The 24,347-nt window shown below is 38.5% G+C and overlaps 1 protein-coding gene across 1 annotated transcript; it reads left to right on the top strand.

Moving 5' to 3' along the window:
• The first annotated feature begins 948 nt into the window (after positions 1-948).
• Serinc3 (serine incorporator 3) lies at positions 949-23,397 on the top strand. The gene is made up of 10 exons (XM_046433762.2): positions 949-1,104; positions 7,686-7,847; positions 8,627-8,820; positions 10,613-10,692; positions 11,327-11,464; positions 13,836-14,005; positions 15,285-15,375; positions 16,245-16,425; positions 19,760-19,987; positions 20,632-23,397. Exons 1-10 carry the CDS (start codon positions 1,066-1,068, stop codon positions 20,768-20,770), a joined length of 1,422 nt encoding a protein of 473 aa, XP_046289718.1. The 5' UTR covers positions 949-1,065; the 3' UTR covers positions 20,771-23,397.
• The last annotated feature ends 950 nt before the right edge of the window (positions 23,398-24,347 follow it).

The following is a 24,347-nucleotide window of genomic DNA, read 5'->3' as shown; positions in this document are numbered from 1 at the left end:
TGGATGATTTCCTGTGCTGTGCCCTTCTGTCATTATATTCTGCTTCATCTTGGGTCTATTTCATTATGGACTCAACCTCTGAAACCCTACAAAGCTTGCCAGTTTTCCTGTTTACCAGGATTGATCATTTGTAGCTTCATTAACTTCACTTGGCCCTTCCAGAAGAAAACACTAAACCATAATCTCAGAACCCACAAGAAGGCTCATGTTTTCTAACAGCTCCAACTTCTGCCATCTGTCTTTACTCTTCATAGAAAGTTCAGTTTATGACCACCAAAAAACATAATGACGTTATTTTTTTCCCCCAGTACTGGGAATTGAACCCAGAATTGTCCTTTGACATAGGAAACATTTCTTGGTTAACTTGGATCCATCCTTCTGTTCACAAGTCAAATATAAATTACTCAGAAAAGACTTCTATGACTACTTCCCAACTAAACTATATTTCCCTTATAAAGTGGGCACTTAAATATATATTTAATTATACATATAATTTTATAAAATACATACAACTTATATACAAATATAATATATATAATTATGCATTTTCTCCCTGGTGCTGTGTATCCAACCCAGAGTACTCTACCACTAAGCTATTCTTTTATTGAAAAAATATTCCCTATACTACTTCTTCACAGTATTCATCACACTATGGCTTGATGCATTTATGTTCATCGTCAGTCTCCTCAACCTAGGTCACAAGTTCTATGAGGGTAGACAGCGTGTCTCTTTGTGCACATCTATGCACTTCCCGACACCCCAGATCTTCAGATCAGCCTCCCAGTAATACAATAGACATAGGAAAGCAGCTTTTGCAGGTCTTGCCCCCAAGGCAGATTTAGCCACGCCTCTCCCATCTCCTGCCAATCACAGGTGCCCTCTAGGCAGCTACTGCGGAGGATAGTGGGCGGGACCACGCAATGACGCAAACCGCGCGTCGTGGGAGGAGGTGGGCTGTACTTCCGGCCCGAGATACTGTCGCGTTTCTGGGGCGACGCCTCAGCTGGCAGTTAACATCGTGTGAGCACCTCCATCCGGACCGGGCACCTCCATTACAGCATCACCATGGGGGCTGTGCTGGGCGTTTTCTCCCTCGCCAGCTGGGTGAGTTCGGAGTCCTGTGTCCTCGACGGACCTGTGGTATTCAGGGAATGGTAATGGTCCCTATCCCAGATCCGAACGGGCTACGGCCCCAGGTGCCCGCGGGAGAAGGAGCTAGGCCCGGGGCTGCGGAGGTCTCGAGGGTCTAGGCCACAGTCTACGATGTCCCCAGGTGGGCTTGGAGCTGCTCGGGTCGCCTTCCGCATTCACGGAGGAACGTGGGAGGCCTAACTGCCATTGTTTACAATTCCGATTGCCCTGCCCCCGCGAACCTTCTGGACTCTAGGTTCCTTGGGCGCTGGAGTGGTACCAAGGAATGGGAGCCCTGCCGCGGGGGCCCGTGGGTTCATTTGGAAGCTCTTCTTAAGGTGGCGTCCTTTAATTTTGGGCGGTTTGAATCATGTTTTTATTCCATAACACGGGATTTGCCAAAGCTACGGAGTACGTGGCAGGATTGGGATTTTAACCAAAGCCTGCCTGCGGTTCTGGTGCAAGGGTGGCTCACCAAAACTGGAGGCTGTGGCCTTTAACATTTTGGGACCTATACAGGTTATTTTTCTGGAGGAAAAACACTGCTATTCCTCACATCGAGAACTGTTGTGCAGATAACGTGACAAAGTGAATCACTTTGTAAACGGTAAACATTTTGAAAAGAAGATGTTAGGATTTTTGAAAGAGAATATGTTGAATTTCCTTATTTATGCTTCAGAGGAGCATGGTTCCTTGAATCATTTCCTAATTGTTTCTTAATTCCCTAAATGATGCAATTGACCAAAGATTCGGTCTCAGCACATTCCACTACTGTCTCTTAGGGACAGAAAATATTTTCTATCTTTCAAGGTTGTTTATCTTAAGAGAAAAAAGAAGTTAGGCCATTTAGGGGTTTCTTGAGCAGTTTTTTGATCTTGACTTAAATACACTTTATGTAGTTCATCTAATGCTAAAATTCACTTTACGTAGTTCATCCAATGCACCCCAAGTTTAACGAAGTAGTTCTTAACTTTACAATTTTTTTTTAATTTTCTATTACATTAAACCGAAAAATCTTTACCAGTTGATTTAAAAGAATTTTTTAGTTGTAGATAAATACAATACCTTTATTTTATTTATTTTTATGTGGTGCTGATGATCAAACCCAGTACCTCACACATGCTAGACAAACACTATCACTGAGCCACTAGCCCTCACTAGTTGATTTTTACAGTCACTAATGGAGTAAATCTACTTACAAAATAGTTAAAATATATACTTAACAATATTGATACTAAGGAGTGAATTGATTGGTATTTTGAAACAAAATGTCTTTCCTATCTTGATAACCTGAAAAACATTTTGGCTTTGAGTTCAAACTAGGATTTTAATTGATGCTATATCTAGAAATGGCTTTTATATTTATCAGTCCTTTTATTCAGTAGGAATGTCAAGGAGTTTATTATACCAGAGTGGAGTGAGTTCGAAGAATAACAGGAAATTAAGTAAGAAAGGCAGCAGTGGGGGCAGGGGACTCGCTCAGCAGAAGAGTGTTTGTCTTAGCATGCTGGAGGTCCTGGGTTCCATCCCCAGCAAGAGAAAACAAAAACAGAAACAAAAACAAATGGAAATCACATGGATATCCATTATATGGTCTTACTGGGTTGTGTTTTGTTTTGTCTCTTTTGAACCCAGGACCTTGGACATGCTAAAGACATGTTCGCTGAACCACAGAACTACATTCCCAGCCCAGTCTTACAGAGTTTAAGGACTTTGGCTTTTACTTTTAAGTGATAAGGGAAGCCATTGCAGAGTTTGAAAAGAGGATTGACATAATCTGACATGTGTTTTAACAAGATGGGTTCTAGTTGCTGTGTGGGGAATAGATAGTGGAAACATAAGGATAAAACAATATAGGGAAGGAAAAACTCCCTCCTAAACTCACAAAAGAGAGATTAGCAAGAGGGAAAAAAATATAGATGTTTAATGTTTTTTTCCCCATAATACTGGAGATTGAACCCAGCAGTGCTGTACCTCAGAGATACATCTCAGCCTTTTCTTAAAATTTTTATTTCGATACAGGGTCTTATTTATTTATTTACTTATTGTGGTGCTGGGGATTGAACCCAGGGGTACTCACCACTTGGCTAAATCCCAGATCTTTTTATTTTGAGAGTATCTCACTAAATTGTGGAGACTGGCCTTAAAACTTGAAGTTCTCCTGTCTCAGTCTCTCAAATAGCTGGGATTACATTGTGTACCACTGCATCCCATTTGTCTTTGGGTTTTCTTTTCTTTTCTTTTCTTTTTTTAAAAAGAGAGTTTTTTTAATATTTATTTTTTAGTTTTCAGCGGACACAACATCTTTGTTTGTATGTGGTGCTGAGGATCGAACCCGGGCCTCACTCATGTCAGGCGAGCGCGCTACCGCTTGAGCCACATTCCCAGCCCTGTCTTTGGGTTTTCTAAAAAGAGTTTATAATTTGTAGCAGACATACACACTGGAATAGTTAGTAATTCAAAGGAGCTTATATCCCTGACTTTATAGGAGACACAAAGAGGCTTCTATAGGAAGAACAAATAGTTGTTTTTTTGTTTTGTTTTGTTTTTATTCCCCTAGGAAAGACAGAGTTTTTAGGAGGGTAAATGGCAGATAAGATTTGTAATAATTCTTGTTTACAGAGGTGAAAGGTACTTCTTTAAACTCCCCTGGAACAGGAATATATGGCAGCCTAGGAGATTTCCCAGGAGTTGCTGCTTTTAGTCAGTTGAGGAAAGTTCTGAGAAGGCCTTTTCCTCCCTGCATTTATTGACTATCCAGTGTCTTCAGCTTAAAGTAATCTTTATACCACTTCAGGGGCCCCACTGGGTCCCTACAGCAGTGAGATTGAGTTTATGCATAATCCAGATGAGAGTTGATAGTTGTAGCTTGAACCAAGGTGACAGTAAAGGATGCTATGAAGGAAGTCAAATCCTGGTTATACTTTGGCGATGGTGCTGATGCGCTGACAAACTGGTTGAGGATTTTGGAAAATGAAAAGACATCCAGGATGATTGGGTTTTGGGCCCCAACACCTGAAAAAGAAGAGTTGTCTTTCAATGGAAAAGTGAAATGATATAACACATAGGACAGGTTTGTTGCACATTTACTCATTTTTACTATGTAAAGATGCAGGAGATAGAACACTAAAGGTGGTTAGTTACAGGTATGATAGTTGGTAAATAAATGGATGTATTAGTTTGCTAGGACTGTATAACAAGGTATTACCCATTGGGTGACTTAAACAAAGGCAATTTATTGTCTCAATTCTTGGAGGTTGGAAGTCCAAGATTAACTCATTAAGTCCAAGTTTTCAGTTCTGCAAAAATAATAGTCAAATATTTCAGTTGCCATAAGCAGTATATTTGTTGTTCATTTTAAGTTTTTGTAAGTCTTCCACATCTGGGACAATGGGACAGAATGGTTAAGGTTGTCAACAAGGTTGATTCCTTCTGAATTTGGGAGAATCTTTTCCCTGCCATATCTTCTCTTGGGTTTGCTGGTGGTCTTTGACATCCTTTGGCCTGTTAAGCTCTGTCTTCATCTTCACATCGCAACCCTGTGTTGCAAATCTGTGTCCACATTTCTCCTTTTTATGACTGACAGTAGTCATATTGGGTATACACCAATATGCCTTATCTTACTACATCTGCAGGGACCCTGTTTCCAAATTGGTCACAATCTGAGATACTGGGAATTAGGAATTCACCATTAGAGAGAGCACAGTTCAACCCATAGCAGACAGTAGGTGATTACTGTGAAATTGTTTGAATTTATCAGGCAAAACATAGCTAAAGGGAGATAGTGTGTGAGTATAGATAAAATAAGCCTGAAGAATTAGTGCCAGTTTTTGCCTGTTTTATTTATTTATTTGCAGCACTGGGGGTTTAATCCAGGGCCTCATAAATGCTAGCCAAGTGCTCTACCATTGCACTTACACCCTCAGCTCTTTTTAACTTTTGAGGGAGGGTCTTGCTCCTTCCCTCCAGTTACTGGGATTATAGTATGTATCATTATGCTGGGTCAAAATTTCTGTATTTCTGTTACCAGATACAGACTTCATTTTGGTGTTTGGGCCTGAGACTGGCTTGGTCTGTTTTCTTACTAGCTATTGGAATTACACAATAAATATATAGAAGGGACTCAGTGTATATTTATATTCTGGACGTCGTCATATTTTTCACACAGTAACCCTGTTCAGGTAGGTGGTATTATATTCTTTTTTACAGATGAGAAAACTAGGCTTTTAAGTTTAGCAGCTTGCTCCAAACCTTACAAAATCCTGGTGAAGTTCACACAAGGTATCATCTGTTAAAAACAAAAAATTATTATTGGGACCATATTGTAAAGCCAAAGTGATCCATTGTTTACATCTACTTCTGCTAATTCTGAATTAGCCTGACTTTGTCAAGTGACTTGATAACCTCACCTGTCAAAAGCCAGTCAAGCAATTTCCTAATCAAGTATGTATATAAATGTTTCAAATTATATCCTTTCCCCTGGGTTGCTTGTTTCAGCTGATTTTTTTTTTTATCAGAAGTAAAAGTCACATAGCATAGTATTGATTCTTATTTGTTTGTTTATTTTTTGGTATTGGAGATTGAGTTCCAGAGATGCTTTACCACTGAACTACATCCCCAAGCTTATTACCTTGAGACAGGATCTTGCTAAGTTGCTCTGGGTCTTACTAAGTTGCTGAGGCTGGCCTCAAACTTGTGATCCTCTTGCCTCAGTCTCTCTAGTCACTGAGATTACAGGTGTGCGCCACCACGCCTGGCTAATCTTAAAGTGTATCATCCAGTGGTATTTAGTGGTTTTAGTATTGTATTGCCATCACATCTAATTCCAGAACATCTACATTTCCCTATTCCTCTTTTCCTCAACTCCTAGTCTTTATGTTTCTGAATATTTCATATAAATGGAATTATAAGCAAAAATAACCCAAAACGAGACCAGACCTCACGATCTGCAAGCTGACTTTAGTAGGCTGCAGTGAATGACACATGGCACATTTACTTGGGAGAAAATGGTAACTGGTTATAAGAGGGGTCTGCTTTTTATAGGTCTTAATGAAAGTTAATCATAGCAGAATGTTTAGTGTGACTTAATCATTAGAGACTTGGGACTTGCTGGGCAGTCAGGAAACTAGTTGTGTAGGTTAAAAATCTAACTCAGGAAAACAGCTGTAAAAGCTTGAAACTCATTGTTACTGGGATAAAAATCCACAGCCCTGAGCCCCTTTGTTTACCTTTTCTCTCTGGACCCATTGTCCTTGGGAAAGGATGAAAGACCATAGCCCAGGGCCTAATGTTTGCCTTCCCCTCTCCCCTCCCAGATCATACTGTCCTCCTTTTCTCCCTGGGGACTGCATTTCTCTTTTCTTGGGGGATGTTATTTTCCATATTCTTTAGGAATAATACAGTGAGTATGTGACCCTTTATGTCTGCTTCTTTTACTAATGTCATGTTTGTCTCTCTCTCTCTCTCTCTCTCTCTCTCTCTCTCTCTCACACACACACACACACACACACACACACACACACACCATATTGTACTATGTATGAGTACTTTATTCCTTTATACACCTGAATAATGCATTGTATGGGTATGCCACATTTTACTTATACCTTATTTACTTGGTAGTTAATGAATATTTGGGTTGTTTCTACTTTTGTTGATTGTGAATAGTGCTCCTGGGAACATTTATCTTTCTGTATGAATAAGTATTTCATTTTCTTTGAGTGTTTATACTTAGGTATGGAAAAACTTGATCAGATGGTAATTCTGTGTTTTGATTTTTTTTTTTTTTTTTTCTGGTACTGGGGATTGAACTTAGGACCTTGTGCATGCTAAGTAAGCCCTCTATTGCTGTGCTATAGCCCCAGACCATTTTATTTTATTTTGAGACAGTGTTCCCTAAGTTTTCCAGCCTGGCCTTAAACTTGTAATTCTGTGACCTCAACTCCCCAATAGTTGGAATTATAGGTATGTATCACCATGCATATTTAACTTTTTGAGAAATTTTTGTTATTCTTGAATGAAGCTAAATGACTGTTGTTTTTATTATTTTTCAGTACTGAGGATTAAACCCAGGGCCTCATGCATGCTAGGCAAGCATTCTACCTCTATCATTATTTTGGGCCTTTATTTATTTATTTATTTTTATGTGTGCTGAGGATTGAACCCAGTACCTCACGCGTGCTAGGCACTCACCACTGAGCCACAACCCCAGCTCTCTATCATTATTTTTTAAGAGGTCGCTGTAACAACTTTGGCAACTAGGGATTCTCAGGAAACAGCAAATGGAGTTAAGTTTATATCTTTCTTACATTGTTACAACACAAAAAAATATGCTCTCTGGATATAATTATCGGGCTCTTTGTTTTAGACACTATGTTAAATGCTCATTTTTAATTCAGCAAAGTGGAAGAGAGGAAAATTCTGTTGTTAGATCCATTTTACAGATGGAGAAATAGAACTAGATTATGTAACTTGCTGAGGTAAAGTGGCAGAGATAACATTGACTCCAGAGCACTGAAGGAGATCTCAGACTGTTTGTGATGTTCTCTCTGCAGGTCCCCTGCCTCTGCAGTGGCGCATCATGCTTGTTGTGTAGTTGCTGCCCCAACACTAAAAATTCCACTGTGACTCGACTCATCTATGCTTTTATTCTCCTCTTGGGAACTGCTGTGTCCTGTATCATGCTGACGGAAGGGATGGAAACTCAGCTGAAGAAGGTAAGTAGAAATAACAGTACCCTTAACTTGCTGACTTTTTTTAAAAATTTTTTTTTGTAGTAGATGGATAAGATACTTTTTAAATTTTATTTTCAGTTTAATTATTTTTACTGTTATATTCAGTCAAGATCATTGTAATTTTAATTTTATGTATTTAAATTATTTTTGAGTGTAGCCAAGACTTGGTCGTTAGGACATTAGTCCTTTTTCAGATATAAAGGTGGTCAGAATGAACAGATTCAGGCTCTGGTTTCAAAACCCAGAGAAAACAGAATTTAAAAGGGATCCTAAGCCTTTTTTTTTTCCTTGTAGATTTACACTTTAAGCAAGATTAGTCCTTCTCCTTTGGAAGGAATCTTTGATAGTTGGAAAATCTCATGGGAAAATTGAGATGACCTCATTAGCAAAGAAGAGAGCACTTTTGTTTTTGAGTGCAAGTTGTTTATACTCTTTGGAAACTGTATTATTGGTCAGTGGGAAATAAAAGACAAAAATCCCACAGCCAGGGCTGGGGTTGTAGATCAGCGGTAGAGTGCTCACCTAGCATGTGTGAAGCCCTGGGTTCAATCCTCAGAACCACATAAAAATAAATAAAATAAAGGTAATGTGTCCAACTACAACTAAAAAAAGATAAATATTAAAAAAAAAAAAAATCCCACAGCCAGCCTTGCAGTTGCTGAAGTGGTCAGTTTTATAAATCCAGGCTTTCCTATGGTGAAATAGAATCTTTGATTAACATGAACATTTCCATAACTTTGGAATTTTTTTTTTCCCCTCAGATTCCTGGATTCTGCGAAGGGGGATTTAAAATCAGTGTGGCTGATATAAAGGCAGATAAAGATTGTGATGTGCTGGTCGGTTTTAAAGCTGTGTATCGGATCAACTTTGCCTTGGCCATCTTTTTCTTTGCCTTCTTTTTGCTCATGTTAAAAGTAAAAACAAGTAAAGATCCCAGAGCAGCAGTACACAATGGGTATGTAAGACTGTTTGTCGTTGTATTATGGTGTGGCCTTTCCTCTCCTTCAGCAGGTAATGCGCCCATTCTGATGAAAGCAGTAGAATATGTCAATCAGTGGGCCGGATGTATTTTTTATTTTATTATATTATAATACACATGAAATTGTTAATGTCATTTTCAGCTGGAGCCCTACAACATGGAGGGGATAGGGAGTTATCTTATTGCCCTCTTTTTTTTTTTTTTGCAGTGCCAGGGATTAAACCCAGGGTTTCTCACATATTAGGCAAGCACTCTACCACCAAGCCACATCCTTGTCCCTGTTGAACACTTTTGAACAGGTCAGACACTATGCTAAGCCCTACACACAACGCACATTTTCCTTTCTGCTGTTTAAATAGAAACATGTACTTGACACATTTAAGCAGTGTATGAAAAAGATAGTGAATATATATATGGACTGCTGATTTACATACTTTAATTCTTCCTACTCCTGATCACCAATTTCCCATACACACACACACACACACATATATATATAATATTTCTCATTTGAAAACTGAAAACAGTTTTGTAAATTCTTTTATTTTTATTTTTATTTATTTTTTTTAAAGAGAGAGTGAGAGAGATAGAGGTAGAGAGAGAGAGAATTTTTTAATATTTATTTTTTAGTATTTGGCGGACACAACATCTTTGTTTGTATGTGGTGCTGAGGATCGAACCCGGGCCGCACGCATGCCAGGCGAGCGCGCTACCGCTTGAGCCACATCCCAGCCCCCTGTAAATTCTTGTAATCTCCCTTTTTATAGGTGCAGTAATTGAATTTCAGAGGTTAAATATATCTTGCCTGAGATCTTTCAGCCAGTGATTTCTCTTCTGCCATGCAAGGCAATCATTAAAGATGATACACTGAGGGGCTGTGACTGTGGCTCAGTGGTACAACACTTGCCTGACATGTGTGAGGTGCCGCAGTCCGGCTGCAGCAAAATAACGGGGGGGGGGGGGGGGGGTGACGAATAACTTGTGTACGTTGATACAGCAGGAGTAGGAGCCGTTTATTGCAGGACAGGAGCAGTATTTATACATTCCACAGAGCTTATCTAATTAGCATAAACTAGATACATCAGTCAACCAATCAGGAATCTCTACACTTAATGGCTCGCTTTTGTTACTTCTCAAACCACACCCTCTGGCATTTTGCCAGGCACCATCCAGACTTGTTTACGAACTCTAACATTCCCCTGGCAAAATGCCAGGTGTTATTTTGACTTGTTTACAGACTCTGACAGTGAGGCACTGGGTTCGAGTCTCAGCACTGTATATAAATAAGTAAAATAAAGGTCTATCAACAACTAAAAGATGTATATATTGAAAAAAGATGATACACTGAAAGTCAGATTTGGCCCTGGCTTTGCTAATAATAAGCTGTGTGATTGTGGGCAAGGTTTTTATGTCCTGTGTTATAAATGGAGGATTTGGTAATAAATTTTCTCACAAACCTAGTAGTTAATGGATCTGTATGTACTAACCCTATTAGAACCCATAATTCTAGAAAAGTCCTTACTTTAAGTGCTAAAAGTGGATTCTTACATTTGCATGTTTCTCTTATAATAAATGTGAATGAATTACTTTCTGTGCTGCTGATGTCCTTTATATGAAATATTGAATGAAATAGCCTCATATCAAATGAATAAGCCAGTCATTCATTTTGGTAATGCTATTAAGGCTTTATTTTTGCATTTAGAAATTTATGTTTCTCAGTGTAAGAACTCAAATTAACATTACATAAATGCATTTTTGTTTTTAATAGGTTTTGGTTTTTCAAAATTGCTGCCATTGTTGGTATCATGGTTGGATCTTTCTACATCCCTGGGGGCTCTTTCACTTCAGGTATGGCTCACTACTGTTGGGTTAGTTATAAAATGTACAGTTTTATAGATGATTGACTTAGAGCTACACTTTCCTTAATGATTTTGCAGAACCAGCCATTAACTGAGATGATATACTAATATTACAACAGTGATTGATTAAATCCAGGAGGCATTCAGCCTGTTCTCAGCTTTTTGGGAACCACATGCTAATCTTTTGGTAATATTTTGATAGCATATCATCTTACTTGGCAAGATAAAGTTAATCAGAAACCTTGTCAATGTGAGGACCTGTAACTCTTCTATTCCATTATGTCATTTGTAACTTGCTTCCTTAACATGGCATCAAGTAACATTTGAGGATTTCTGTTGCAATCTCCCACCCATAAAAGTAAAGGAAAGGACTTATATAGAACCAGTTGGAATGTCAGACCCTTGGCTCCCCTGGCACAAGCTAAAACAAGTTTTAAAAGGTCTGAAACCTAATAGGACACTGCTCAGAGAATGCTATTTGAGTTTGGAATTGTAGTAGTCTTGCTATACTGCTGGGGACAGAATGTCTTAACTATGTCTATTGAAATCTGTTCAGAATGTTGAAAATAATTCTGAAATGTTCCTCCTGTGGGAAAGAATAACTCCATTCCTTTGGTTTGTAGTGTGGTTTGTTGTCGGCATGGTGGGGGCTGCTTTCTTCATCCTCATCCAGCTGGTACTCTTGGTAGACTTTGCCCACTCTTGGAATGAATCATGGGTGAGTCGTATGGAAGAAGGAAACCCAAGGGTCTGGTATGCCGGTAAGTAGCTAAACTCACCTCTGAGAGCCATGCTGCTGCATTAAACAGAGTGTACAATAAAATCTCCAGTGATTAAACGTATAAACTCCAATATAGAGCTACTTTTTAAAAAAACTAAAATTTTCCAGTTGGGTTTCCAGAAGGGAACAGCAAAGATATTTTAAATCACTGGATTCTCTGAGCCAATTTATTCTGAGATTTATAATACAACTACGTGTGTTTAGATAAGGAAAATATTTAGTGACGTAGTCCTGGTTTGGGCAAACCTGTTTCAATGGACAGGGAAATCAGGTAGGTTCTACATTTGGGACAGCTGCCCATATACCTCAAGTGGATAGGGGTAACTGCTTTATTCAGAGTGTGACCCCACACCTCTTGTGAAAGCTTTCTGGTGGGAAAAGAACACTTCACATTTCTAGGTAGGGAATAGAATTTAAAGCCTATTTCATAATGGGGAGGGGCTTTGTAGCCTTCTGTTTATTAGGCTTTATTGCATTTTTAAAATAACAGTTGAGACTTCTCATTCCCAGTCCCATCCCCCATTATAAATAATAGATGCTGTGTCAAGAACTTGGAAAACAGAGATCTGACACAAAAGAAAAACTCTCTGGGCTGTGGTTGTGGCTCAGTGGTAGAGCACTTGCCTACCACGTGTGAGGCACTGGGTTCGATCCTCAGCATTATATAAAAACAAACAATGGTGAAAAGAAAAGAAAAATTCTCAAGGTGTGGGAGTATAGCTCAGAGTAGTGCTTACGACGTGTAAGGTCCTCGGTTCAATCACCAGCACTGAAAGAGAAAACAAATTTCCCGTAGTCCAACTATCTAATAATAATTATTCACTGTTAACATATTAGTCTTTTTTTATAGTCTTTTTTTACATGTACATACATATTTTTTGTGTATGAAATTCAAATGTGTGTAACATGGTTTTGTTTATTTTCTTAATATATTGTGCATGTAAATGGTTTATAATTTGGCTTTTTTGAACTTAGAAATAGCTTGTGAACTTATTTTGGCTTATGGTACAGAAGTAAATACCTAATATATTTGATTACATTTCTGATTGTTTCCTTAGGCTAAATTTCCAGGAGGAGAAGGATCAAAGTGCATAAGAGTTTTAAATGCTTTTAGTGCATATACAAATTGCTCAGTTTTTTCATTTCACTTATTTGGCTTATTTTAGAAGTATTTACACACACATACACTCACAAATTGTGTGTGTGTGTGTGTGTGTGTGTAAAGGAAAGTAATACTTATTTACTTCATTCTAGTAAAATTTTATTTTTTAATCTATTCTGTTTTCTATAATTCCTTCCTTTGGAGAGGGTGGGGCAGTAGTGGGGATTGAACCCCCAGGCCTGTGTGCATGCTAGGCAAGCCCCTCTATGCACCCTTTTATATTTTTTGAGACAGACAGTCTGAGTTTCTCAGACTGGCCTCAAACTTGTAGTCCTTCCTGACCCAGCCTTCTGAGTAACTGTGATTACAGGTGTGTGCCACCATACCCAGCTATACTTTTTTTTTTTTAATTTAGAAAATTTTTATATAATTCATTTTGGATCATATAACTCTAGAAGAATTTAATGAGTTGAAGATTGACTGTACCTACCTTAAGAGTAGCTAAGTATAGAGAAATTTATCTCTATTCTGATGGAAAAACATTAAGAACTGTGCTGGTGACCTAATGTAGAAAGTTTAATTTTAAACTTGTGAAATCCATCCAGATAAGTAGAAACCAATTTTCTCTCGTAAGTCTTTGCTTCAAATTGAACACAGGTTTACTTGGTGTACTGTACAGTCTCTTTCCTGTTTCTTAATTTCAGAATTAAGTAATTAATTTTTGGTTAACCTTATGACTAGAAAGAAGCATTCATGTAGATATTTGGAAATAGCAAATGATCCACTTTCTCATTGTTTGTGATTGGAAACAGTTTTGGGTAGCCAGTGGCCACAGAAGAAAAACTGTTATAAAAAGATGCATATTGCTTCCTATGAATTGTGCCATTTTGAGGGCCCAGGAATCATCTAAGCTATGTAAAGCTTCTGGAACTCCTTATTTAGCAGACAAAAAATTAGCAGTTTATTCTAACTGGAATGACCAAATATCTGGTAATCTAGGCAATGAAACCAAATTAGATAATCCAGGAAGTGAATTCACTTGCTTCTTGGGTTTTAGAAATTAACATTGAGCCAACACAACCCGAAACTAACCTTGGGGCTTCTGAAATTTTGTTATAAATTCTTGACCACCATGAGGGTGGGTAATTTAATACGTCTTCATTTTTATATAGTATACAAAAGAAATTGGTCTTCATTGTAGAAGTTTTCTGAGAATCGTGGATATTTATATTTGTTTCTCTTTTTCCAGCTTTACTCTCTGTTACAACCTTTTTTTATGTCATGTCAATCATCGTTGTTGGGTTATTCTACACATACTACACAAAACCAGATTGCTGCACAGAAAACAAGTTCTTCATCAGTATTAATCTGATTCTCTGCATTGTAGTTTCCATTATATCGATCCACCCAAAAATTCAGGTATGGTTGTTTTCTGCTTCTTCCTGCTGTGAAAGTTTTTGTTTTTGTATTTGTATACCAAGGATGGAACCCAGTGGGGCTTAACCACTGAGCCACATCTACATCCCTTTTTTTATTATTTTGAGACAGAGTCTCATTGAGTTTCATAGGGTCTCTCTAAGTTGTTGAGGCTGGCCTTGAACTTAAAATCCTCCTGTCTGTCTCAGCTCCTGAGCTGCTGGGATTTCACCATGCCCGGCCCTGTGAACAGTTTTTAATTAACACTAATTTCAAAAACTTAGTAACCCTTTAGTGAATTTATGTCTGAGTTAACCTTTTAAATATTTTTCCATATTATGTTACAGTCTTCATAGTTACAAGTTAATAAGCATATATTGCGTTATTGAGTGCCTCTGTCATGATTAATTTCCCTTTCATTTAAAAAAAAGCTGAGGAACTTGAGAATTTATAGATCTTCTAAAACTGTGTAAGTCTTGGGAATGATTGTTATGAGTCATTAGATAACATGTTTTTAGGAGAAATAGTTAACTTTAATATTAAAAACAAAGATTCATGCTCTTGAGTGTCATTTTTTAAACATTATATAGGGTTAATATGTATCTCAGTGGTAGTGAAGATTGGCCATACCTTAGAATAACTAAGTGTAGAGACATTGTGCTTGTTCTGATGGGAAAACATTAAGAACCATGCTGTGCTGGGGATATAGCTCAGTTGGTAGAATGCTTGCCTCATATGCACAAAGCCCTGAGTTCCTTCCCCAGCATCATGATCAAAAAAAAAATCATTGCAGTTTTAGATATTAAAAGACATCTAGTCTTCACTTCTGGGTTGAAAGTGAGAAAACTGTAACCTGGGAGGCGGAAGATCATAAGTTCAAGGCCAGCCTGGACAACTTAGTGAGACCCTGCCTCAAAATAAAAAAACAAAAAGGCTTGGGATATAGCTCAGTGAAAGAAGCGATGGATCACCTCACTGATTAGTAACAGAGCTGAGCTGAGATTCTTCCTATTACGCCAAGGGACTAAACAATCAAAGCTGTTGTGTGATGTACAGGAATTTTCAGGATCAAAGAATGCCTTGAGAGTCAGTAGATGTTTTATATTTCTTAATTCTTTTGCAAACAAACTCAGATTGACAGGTTACTTGTCCACTTTCAGCTGTCAAGCAAAATCAATAGGTTCTCAGCTACTAACAATTCAACAAATCGAAGGGAAGCACACTGGCTTTTAGAAAGAGAGACCTTGCAATCCCTTTGGCAGTTTTCCTTTTTATTCCCTAGGAACATCAGCCTCGTTCCGGCCTCCTACAGTCCTCTGTCATCACGCTCTACACCCTGTACCTCACGTGGTCAGCCATGACAAATGAACCTGGTAAGGAATGTCAATAACACATTTATAGGATGAAAATAGGAAAGTACCTCTTTGGTGGGTGTAAAAACTAGAGGTAGAGCAAATATGAAACAGACAACAACATTTTAAATGTTGTAATTGAACAATGGTCACTGTAGATTTACAGATGTTTATTTTTCTTTTATGTTTTATTCCCCATATGTAAGACCTAGGAAGACCTTTTGACACTAGTAAGAGCTCTTCACAAGGGTGACCTTGTTTTGGTCCTTTGTAAGGTTATTTTACTTTGTTGTCATAGACATGGCAAAAATAGCTGTAAGAAAATCTCCTTTTACAGCTATTATAGGATTGTTCTCAATAGATCATTCTGTGGACTCTATAAAGGTAAACAATTATTGTAGCCCCCCTCTTATGATATTTTTTTTCAATTTTTAGTTGTAGATGGACAAAATACCTTTATTTTTTATTTATTCATATGCAGTGCTAAGAATTGAGCCCAGTGCCTCACACATGCTAGGCAAGCACTCTACCACTGAGCCACAACCCCAGCTCAGTAACTTAATTTTTATTAAATAACTATGTTAAAGCTTAGGATAAACTTGTGTGCATAAAGCCTTGGTACTATATAACTAAAAAGATCTTTCAGGTAAACTATAAAGCCAGGAAAATCATGCTTGATGTTTACGAATTTGACAGATACTGTCGTTTCTTGTTTTCTGAAACTAAATCACTAATTTCAGCACATATACATTACTGACTGCTGAGTTTCCAGCTGGATGAAGTATTCTCATGTTTCACATCAGCACTGAATGATATATAGGCAATCTCTTAATTCTTTCTTGGAACAAGATGAGCTGAAACTATGGATAATAAAAATTTCCCATTTTCAGATCGATCCTGCAACCCCACCCTACTGAGCATCATTACACACATCGCTTCACCAACCATGACTCCTGCAAATTCCACTGTTATAGTCCCTACCTCTGCTCCACCATCGAAGAAGGGGCACTTTGTGGATGCAGAAAATCTTCTAGGGCTTGCAGTCTTTGTTTTCTGTCTTTTGTATTCTAGGTAAGTTAAAAGGTGGTTAGTCTAAGGTTCTCATGAAAGACAATAATAGAATGAAGAAGGTATTTTGCTTTTAAAACTATTTTGAGGAATGGAAAAAAACAGTTCTCTTTAATGAGAAGTTCTTTATGCATCTCAGTTACCCAGCTATGTGTGTTTCTTACTTTTTTTTTTTTTTTTCTTTTTGGTACTGAGGATTGAACCCAGAGCCTTGAGCATGCTAGGCAAGCACTCTACCACCTAGTGACATCCCCAGCTCCCAGGGGGGATTTGTATTTCTTAAAGTCCAGAATATCATCTCACCAGATAATTCCTCAAAGTCTTACAAAGAAATGAGAATAAAATAGTGGCTTTCAAAACTGGATGGATTATCATTTTAGAAAAAAAATCTTGGGGCTAGGGGTGTAGGTCAGTGGTAGAATACTTGTCTGACATGTGGAGGTCCTGGGTTTGATTCCTAGCACCACAACAAAATAACACAAAAGGAAAGTATTTTCTTCATACAAAAATCCTATACCCGTTAGCAGTCACTCCCCAATCACCCTCCTTTCTGCTTCTGGCAACCACTAAGCTACTTCATGTGTCTGTAGATTTGCCTACTCAAACATTCCATATGTAGTCATGGCTCACATTATATAAATACTTTTATATATTTATATACACATGTGCACGTGTGTAAAATACATAGGTTTCATATTATAGTCCTGAGTATACAAGGATACTCTGAGAAATGCGTTGTTAGATGATTTAATTGTTCGAACATCGTAGTGTATGCTTATTACATAAACTGAGATGGCACCAGTGTCATTAGGTTCTGTGATCTTATAGAACCACTGTCATGTGCAGTCCTGTCATCAACTGAAACATAGTATGGCACTTGACTAAATGCAGTAATGTCAGGTCTGACCGCTTTTGCTGAATAGTTTTGAGGTTGATCCTTGTAGCAACTTATATCAGTAATTATTCCTTTTTTTATAGAAAATATTGGATCCCATTGTGTAGCTGTAACACAGTTTGTTGTTAATCAGTTGGTGGACATTTGGGTTATTTCCCTTATGTGACTGTTTTGAAAAATGCAGCTGTTAATGTTTGTGTACAAATGTTTTGTGTGGATGTATGTTTTTAGCTCTCTTGAACATAGGTAGGAGTGGAATTTCTCAGTTATTTGGTAACTATTTAACTTCTTAAGGAACTGCCAAAGTGTTCTCCATGTAGTGGCTGCATCATGTTATGTTCCCCCAACAAAATTTCCACTTTGACCATATCCTAATCATTATACTGTAATTGTCTACCTTTTAAATTGTAACCATACTAGATTGAGTGGAGTAGCATTTTGTTGTGATTTTGATTTGTGTTTCTCTAACTAATGGTAGGCATCTTATTCATGTGCTTATTGGTAGAGCTTCTTTAATTTTCTATTTAAGGCTTTTACTTGTTTTTTAATTAGGTTGTCTTTTTATTGTTTTAATATATGGCTTGAGGTAGAGGTTCCAGTTCTTCCCCTTGTGATTATTCAGTTGTCCCAGACCATTTGTTGAAGAAACTCTCCTTTCTCCCATTGAATTGTCTTGGCATCTTTATCAAAAATCAGTTGACCACAAATGTAATAGTTTTATTTCTAGGCCTGTGTTTTTGTTTCATTGGTTTGTATGTTTTACCTTAGGCCAGTACCAAACTGTTTTGATTACTATAGCTTTGCAGTAAGTTTTGAAATTGGGAAGTTGGAATTCTCTAAATTGTTCTGTTTTAAGATTGTTTTGGGTCATTTGTATTTTTATGTGAATTTTAGGATGAGCTTGTCAGTTTCTGTAAAAATAGATAATCAGAGCCAGGCTCCTGAGTACCTGTGATCCCAGCTACTCAGGTGCCTGAAGAATAAGGGTCATAAATATGAGACCACCCTCGACATTTTACTGAAACCCTGTCTCAAAATAAAACATAAAAAGAGCTTGGGAAATTATTGGTGAAGTGCCCCTGGGATCAATCCTTAGTACCAGAAAGAAAAGGTAGTTGAGATTTTGATAGGGTTTGCATTGGTATTTCTTTCAGTGGATTATAGTTAACCTAGTGTACAGATCTTAAACATATTTTGTAAATTTCTAAATGTTTTGTTTGATTTGATGGAATTGTAGTTACAGTTGTTCAACTTTGGGATTGCTCATTTCTCAAGTAGTTGATTTTTTTTTTTTTTTTTAAGAGAGAGAGAGAGAGAATTTTTTAATACTTATTTTTTAGTTTTCGGTGGACACAACATCTTTATTTTATTTTATTTTTATGTGGTGCTGAGGATTGAACCCAGCGCCCCGCCCGCACACCAGGCAAGCATGCTACCGCTTGAGCCACATCCCCAGCCCCATAGTTCATTTTTGTGTGTTGATCTTGTATTCAGCTAACTTGCTGAGCTCATTCATTGGTTCTAAAGGTTTATGTGTGTTTATTCCATAGGATTTTCTACATACAAGATCAAGTTATCTGCTAATAGAGTTGGTTTTACTTCCTTTCTAGTTGGATATCTTTCATATTTTTTGCTTCATTATTCTGGCCAGATCTTCTGGTATAGCATTAAATAGCCAAGTGAAGAGTGGGATTCTTCTCTTGTTCTTGATCTTAGGAGGAACCTTTTAGTTTTTCACCATTAAGTATGGTGTTAGCACTGCGGTTCGGTTTTCACTGATGTATTTTATCAGTTGGAGAAAGTTGTGTATTCCTGCTTTGAGTATTTTTATCTTGAAAGGTCATTGGGTTTTGTCAGATGCTTTTTCTGTCTATTGAAATGGTCATGTAGTTTTTGTCTTTTATTCATGTGTATTTTTTAATTCAGTCATTTAACTCCTGCTTGTAGTAAGCATCTGCACTGCTAGAGACACATAGATGACTCTGCATCTTGTTAGGGAGTTCTTTGCCTAGTAAGCAAAGAACAAGGCAGGAACGAAAAATGCTGAGGCAGAAGGATGCCCTAGGGAGCATTGGGAGGTGGGAGGAAGCCTCTAACTCAGCCTAGTGAGGGTTGATGTCAGGGAAGTCTTTCCAGAGGACATGGCACTGAGTCAGAGAAGTGAGGGATGAGTAAGTTAGCTGGGAAAAGGTTGGTGGGTGGTGCATCCCAAGCATAGAAGAGGCCCTTTGAAGTAATAGGAACATAGTGTGCTTTGGGAGTTGGGCCATGGAGTTGTAACTGATGCAAGTATGGTCAGCCCTATGATGACAGGCAGCAGTTTAGAATTTTAAGCAGAGACCTTAGTCTCCAAAGTTGGAGCAGCTACAATATAATGTTTGCAGGCCAAAGGCAGCAGTTCATTTCATAGCCCCTTTCTGATTTGTCTTCCTTACTTTCCAGCATCCGAACTTCCAGCAACAGCCAAGTAAACAAGCTGACCCTCTCAGGGAGTGACAGCGTGATCCTTGGTGATACCAATGCCAGCGGAGCCAACGATGAAGAAGATGGACAGCCTCGGCGGGCTGTGGACAATGAGAAAGAGGGAGTGCAGTATAGCTACTCATTTTTCCATCTGATGCTCTGCTTGGCTTCCTTGTACATCATGATGACACTGACCGGCTGGTACAGGTGAGGCACAGACAAAAAGGTGGAAGACCACTTAGCCCTTTGGACCGCCTGTGACTCTTTATCTATTGTCCTGACCATATCACCCCTTATTTTACTCCTTTAATAAGCTCTGCTCGGTGCTCTCTCTGAAAGACTTTGGACTTTCTCCCCTCTGCATTTAAAATCCATTTGGAATTCTTTGCAGTGAAAATATTTGGGAGTTTTTCTAGACTTGATTTATTTGAGAGAGAAAATCACGATATTTTATAGGAGCTTAACCCATCTTTGTAGACAAGTTTTCTCTGTACATAGAGATGGCCATATCAAAATATTTTGGTCAGAGTAATAATGTGCTAAGGAAGGAACGTTTCAGGGAGGCCCATTTTAACCTAGACTTTTACCAATAATTAGAACAGCCAAGTGGTCCTGAAGCATTTTACCCAAAGAATAGCTGAAGTCTTTCATGCTGACACGAGGAAAAATGCTATTTAAGAGGCCAAATATTTGCTCATAACAACTAAAAATAGCAGCTTCTTCAACTTTCCCCTAGAAATGTACTGGGGTACTAGTGCCAGCCAGGTTTCACAGGGGAGTTTCTTGCCTTAACTAGGGTCTGCAGGATGCTGGTACCAGGTTCCTTTACCTGACTCTCTTTGTTTTCTTAGCCCTGATGCCATGTTCCAGAATGTGACCAGCAAGTGGCCTGCTGTGTGGGTCAAGATCACCTCCAGCTGGGTGTGCCTCCTCCTTTATGTCTGGACCCTTGTGGCTCCATTAGTCCTCACCAGTCGGGATTTCAGCTGAACTTCTGAATGCCAAGGACACTGCTGAAGTTCCTAAAGGTCTCACCTTTGCTGAAAACTCATATCCCTTTTAAGTTTGCTTCTACTAAACTATTAAGTGAACGCTTTGCAAATTTGACTATATTCTGGTTTATATCAAAAAGCAAGATTGAAAATGCTTGATGCAGAATCTGAACTTTTCATTTTTATGTATGTTTATTTGTAAGGATATAGCACAAGAGAACATTTTTGCGTTTTTAAAGAGAACTACAGCTGTGCTGTGAAGAGAGTTCTTTATAAAGATATGTAGGGTTCTACAAATTTCGTTTAAAATATAAGATAGAAGAATATTGGATATTTGAAGCTATCATTAATATATTTCTATTGCATTCTCCTTAAAAAGAAAAAATGCATTTATATGACATTTCCCTCCATGAAAGTCTTTATTGTGTGATTTAAGCACATTGTTCAGTTCGTAAACTCTTTGGAGGTGTGTCGCATCATCGTTCTTGGGTAAGGATCATGTATGTGGGTCCTTCTCTAGAAGCGTGATTGCTGATGAGGCTGCTGCTTCTACAGCTTGAGTTTATTTACTTTTTTAATACTACAGCATTGATGCAGCTTGATACAAGTCTGTGGCTTTGCCAGATATGTTAATTTCAATAAATGCTTTGTAGGTTTGATTAAAATGAAGATTCATTTGGGGAAATACCGCAATGTCTATGTAATGATCTTATCATGAGTATGTAAAAGTAAAATGCATGTAAGTTATATATTTGCACTATAAAGGTATTTGATTACAATAGAAAGACATTAAACTTTTAAGGCCCTTTCTTTAACAGCTTTTTGAGTTAATAGCCATGCATTATTTTTTGGACAGTCACAGGTTTATCTAGCATCACATCAGGATGCCCCTGTTCCTTCTGAGTCTTGAACTCATTCAAAAATTATCCCGATTATCTTCTCTGGGTAAGACTTTGGTAGATGAGGAATAGTTAAGGCACTGTCAAGAAATATAATCCAGAGAGGCAGCATACAAGGAGGTGTAGGATAAAGCAGTTCTTTGTTAAAAGATTTACTGGGTGTCTATTCCACAGCAGGCCCTGGAACACAGCTTTAAATATGACAGACCACAGGCTCTTCCTTCTTGGACAGTGTAGAGGAGTTTGAAAATGAGCTGATGGGTGGTTCTGATGTGAGTTAGTGCTGTGATTTTGGGATTGCAGGAATCAGGAGGATGGGTACCTGGGGTAGAGGGTGTCACAATGGACTTCCTAGAGAAGTGCTATTAGGAGTAAGCTAGAGAGACATGAGATAGTGGAGTGACATTGCTGAGGATGGGCAGAACTACACTTAAAAGCAGGGAGATGGGAAAAAAAGTGTTCAGTGAAGCTGGAATGGAGGGGGAGAGAATATGGGGACTGAGTTCTGAAGTGCTTTATAGACCCTCATGAGAGTTTGGACTGTAATGTTGAAGGCAGCAGAGCGCATCTTCAGAGCAACATGCGCAAACTGTGTCTTTGGTCACTTGGGCTGATACAGAGAGGATGGATACAGAGAGATGATACCAGAAGCAGTTCATATAGGAAATTTGAAATAAAGAAGTAGAAGGGGACATGGGGGGAATGAGAGAGTGAGGGCTACTTAGTAATTAGAATTTTAACACTGGAAATTAATTAGATATGGGGGAAGGGTAGAGTCCTAAGTGCTTCTGATTTAATCATCCAGGTAGATGGTGCTGCACTTAGATTGGAAGCAGCAAGAGCACAGGTGTAAAATGACAGAGGTGGTCCCTTCAGAATGAGTACAGTCTTGGGAGTAAGCTTTTAGGTTTGCACCCCAACTTTGCCCCCCACCCCCAAATTGGGGATTGAACCCAGGAGCATGTTATCACTGAGCTATATCCCCAGTATTTTTTTATTTTAAGACAGGGTCCAAGTTGCCCAGGCTGGCCTCACACTTCTGGTCCTCTTGCCTCAGCCTCCTATGTTGCTGGGATCACGGGCCTGGGCTACTACCATGCTTGGCAACTTCTCCATTTTTCAGCTGCCAAACTGGTCAGCCAATATTTACTGAGTACATACCACATTTTATGACTTAGGGCAAATGACTTTACCTCTCTGAGCTTCAGTGTTGGTACCTAGAACCTGTGTACTGATGTACTTAGATGGTTTGAAGAATGCTTAACACACTTAAAGCACTCTTGATAGGAGCTGCTAATCTCATTATGGGTTAAAGTGAGACTGGATGAGATTCAAGGGTCACAGATGTCCAGAATCTGGTAGAGGCTGGATTTGAGGTATTCTTGTAGAATTAACCAGATGAACATAGAGGTGGAGATAGGGAAGCAGAGCTTGAAACAAATGGTTGGAACCGCTGTCCTTCAAACCAGCCGTGTATGTCAGGCTTGTATGTGGAAGTAAAGTACAAAGGATTTGAGGGTGAATGAGTTTGGCCCTTGGTCTTGCCAGAGTAAAGCAGATTCCCGGTCCTTAATAGCAGGGGAGCCAGAAAGAATTCTATAGGTTCTAAACTTCAAAAACATTACAGTGCCCCCCTCTTCTGCCTTATGTAATTCAATATAAAAGCAATACTAAACTGTAAAATAATGTAACAAAGTCCAATAAAGGTTTTTATTTTTTTTTCTCATGATGATAGTTTGATATTAATTTGAAATAACAAATTCTCTTTAAAGTTTGGGGATAATGTCCCTTTTGTTGGTCATCCCCTAAGAATGAATGAAGTCTGTCTGTGAATAGGAAACTCAGTCATTGACATTCAAGAATTATACACGTGAATGCTGAATTATACATAAACGTTAATAATACCAACATTTTGAGTAAGCGAATATCATGCTTCAAAGCAGGGTGGTGTTATGAATCATCAGATCCCATGGTTTCATCTCATTCCAGATGAATCACCTGCTGTTTCTTCAGTAAGAACAGGTTGGGACGGCCTCTTAGGTCAAGGCCTTGGCTTTGTGGTCAGAAGCATGTTCTAGGAGTTCATTAAAGCAGCAGCTGCTACTTTGACCTCATTAGAGCTGGGAGAGAGCTGTTAAGTTTTGGTTTACCTTTTAGGTTGGCCTTAAACTCAGTGGGGAATAAAACTTTCTCTTGATAGCCAAAGATAACTGCCAAAGAATGACCATAGACCTGGTTATAAGGATAACTTGATGTTCCAGACCAAACCATAACTCAGGTCTAATTTAGAGCAGGACAGCCTTTTTTGTCAATCGTAAAAGTCTTTGCTTGACTATATTTTTCTTTTTTCCTGTTGAACGTGAGTATTTAGATGATGATGTGCATTTGATTTCTGGAAATTAGTAGCAGGTACCAGGCTTATGTTTCTTCACGGGAGCTTCTGGTCATCTTTCTCCCTTTGTGTTGGCCTATCCATCCTGTTACCCAGGCACCTAAATCAGTCCGCCTCCTCGGTGATGTCCTGATGACTGCTGGGTGACTCAAGCCACACGTTGCCTCTTTCCTCAGGTGAAGAATAATAATAGATACCACATAAACAGCTACATGTGCCAGGCCGTGAATAGATAATGTGTACACCCCTGTGAGGTGCTGAGTCCCCACACTCCCTGCCCTTAA

The sequence above is a fragment of the Marmota monax genome, unplaced genomic scaffold (assembly GCF_021218885.2).
Source record: "Marmota monax isolate L192 unplaced genomic scaffold, Marmota_monax_Labrador192_F-V1.1 WCK01_AAM20220418_F8-fsc00014, whole genome shotgun sequence".
NCBI lineage: Eukaryota > Metazoa > Chordata > Mammalia > Rodentia > Sciuridae > Marmota > Marmota monax.
Note: the sequence above shows the minus strand (reverse complement) of the source record. Positions and strands in the feature narration are given on the sequence as shown.

Bases quoted from the DNA above. Each gene is read 5' to 3' on its own strand.
- Serinc3 (XM_046433762.2), top strand. From the start codon at position 1,066: ATGGGGGCTGTGCTGGGCGTTTTCTCCCTCGCCAGCTGG. The intron at 11,465-13,835 runs GTAAGTAGCTAA...CTCTTTTTCCAG, and splicing joins CCCAAGGGTCTGGTATGCCG to CTTTACTCTCTGTTACAACC. The intron at 16,426-19,759 runs GTAAGTTAAAAG...CTTACTTTCCAG, and splicing joins TTCTGTCTTTTGTATTCTAG to CATCCGAACTTCCAGCAACA.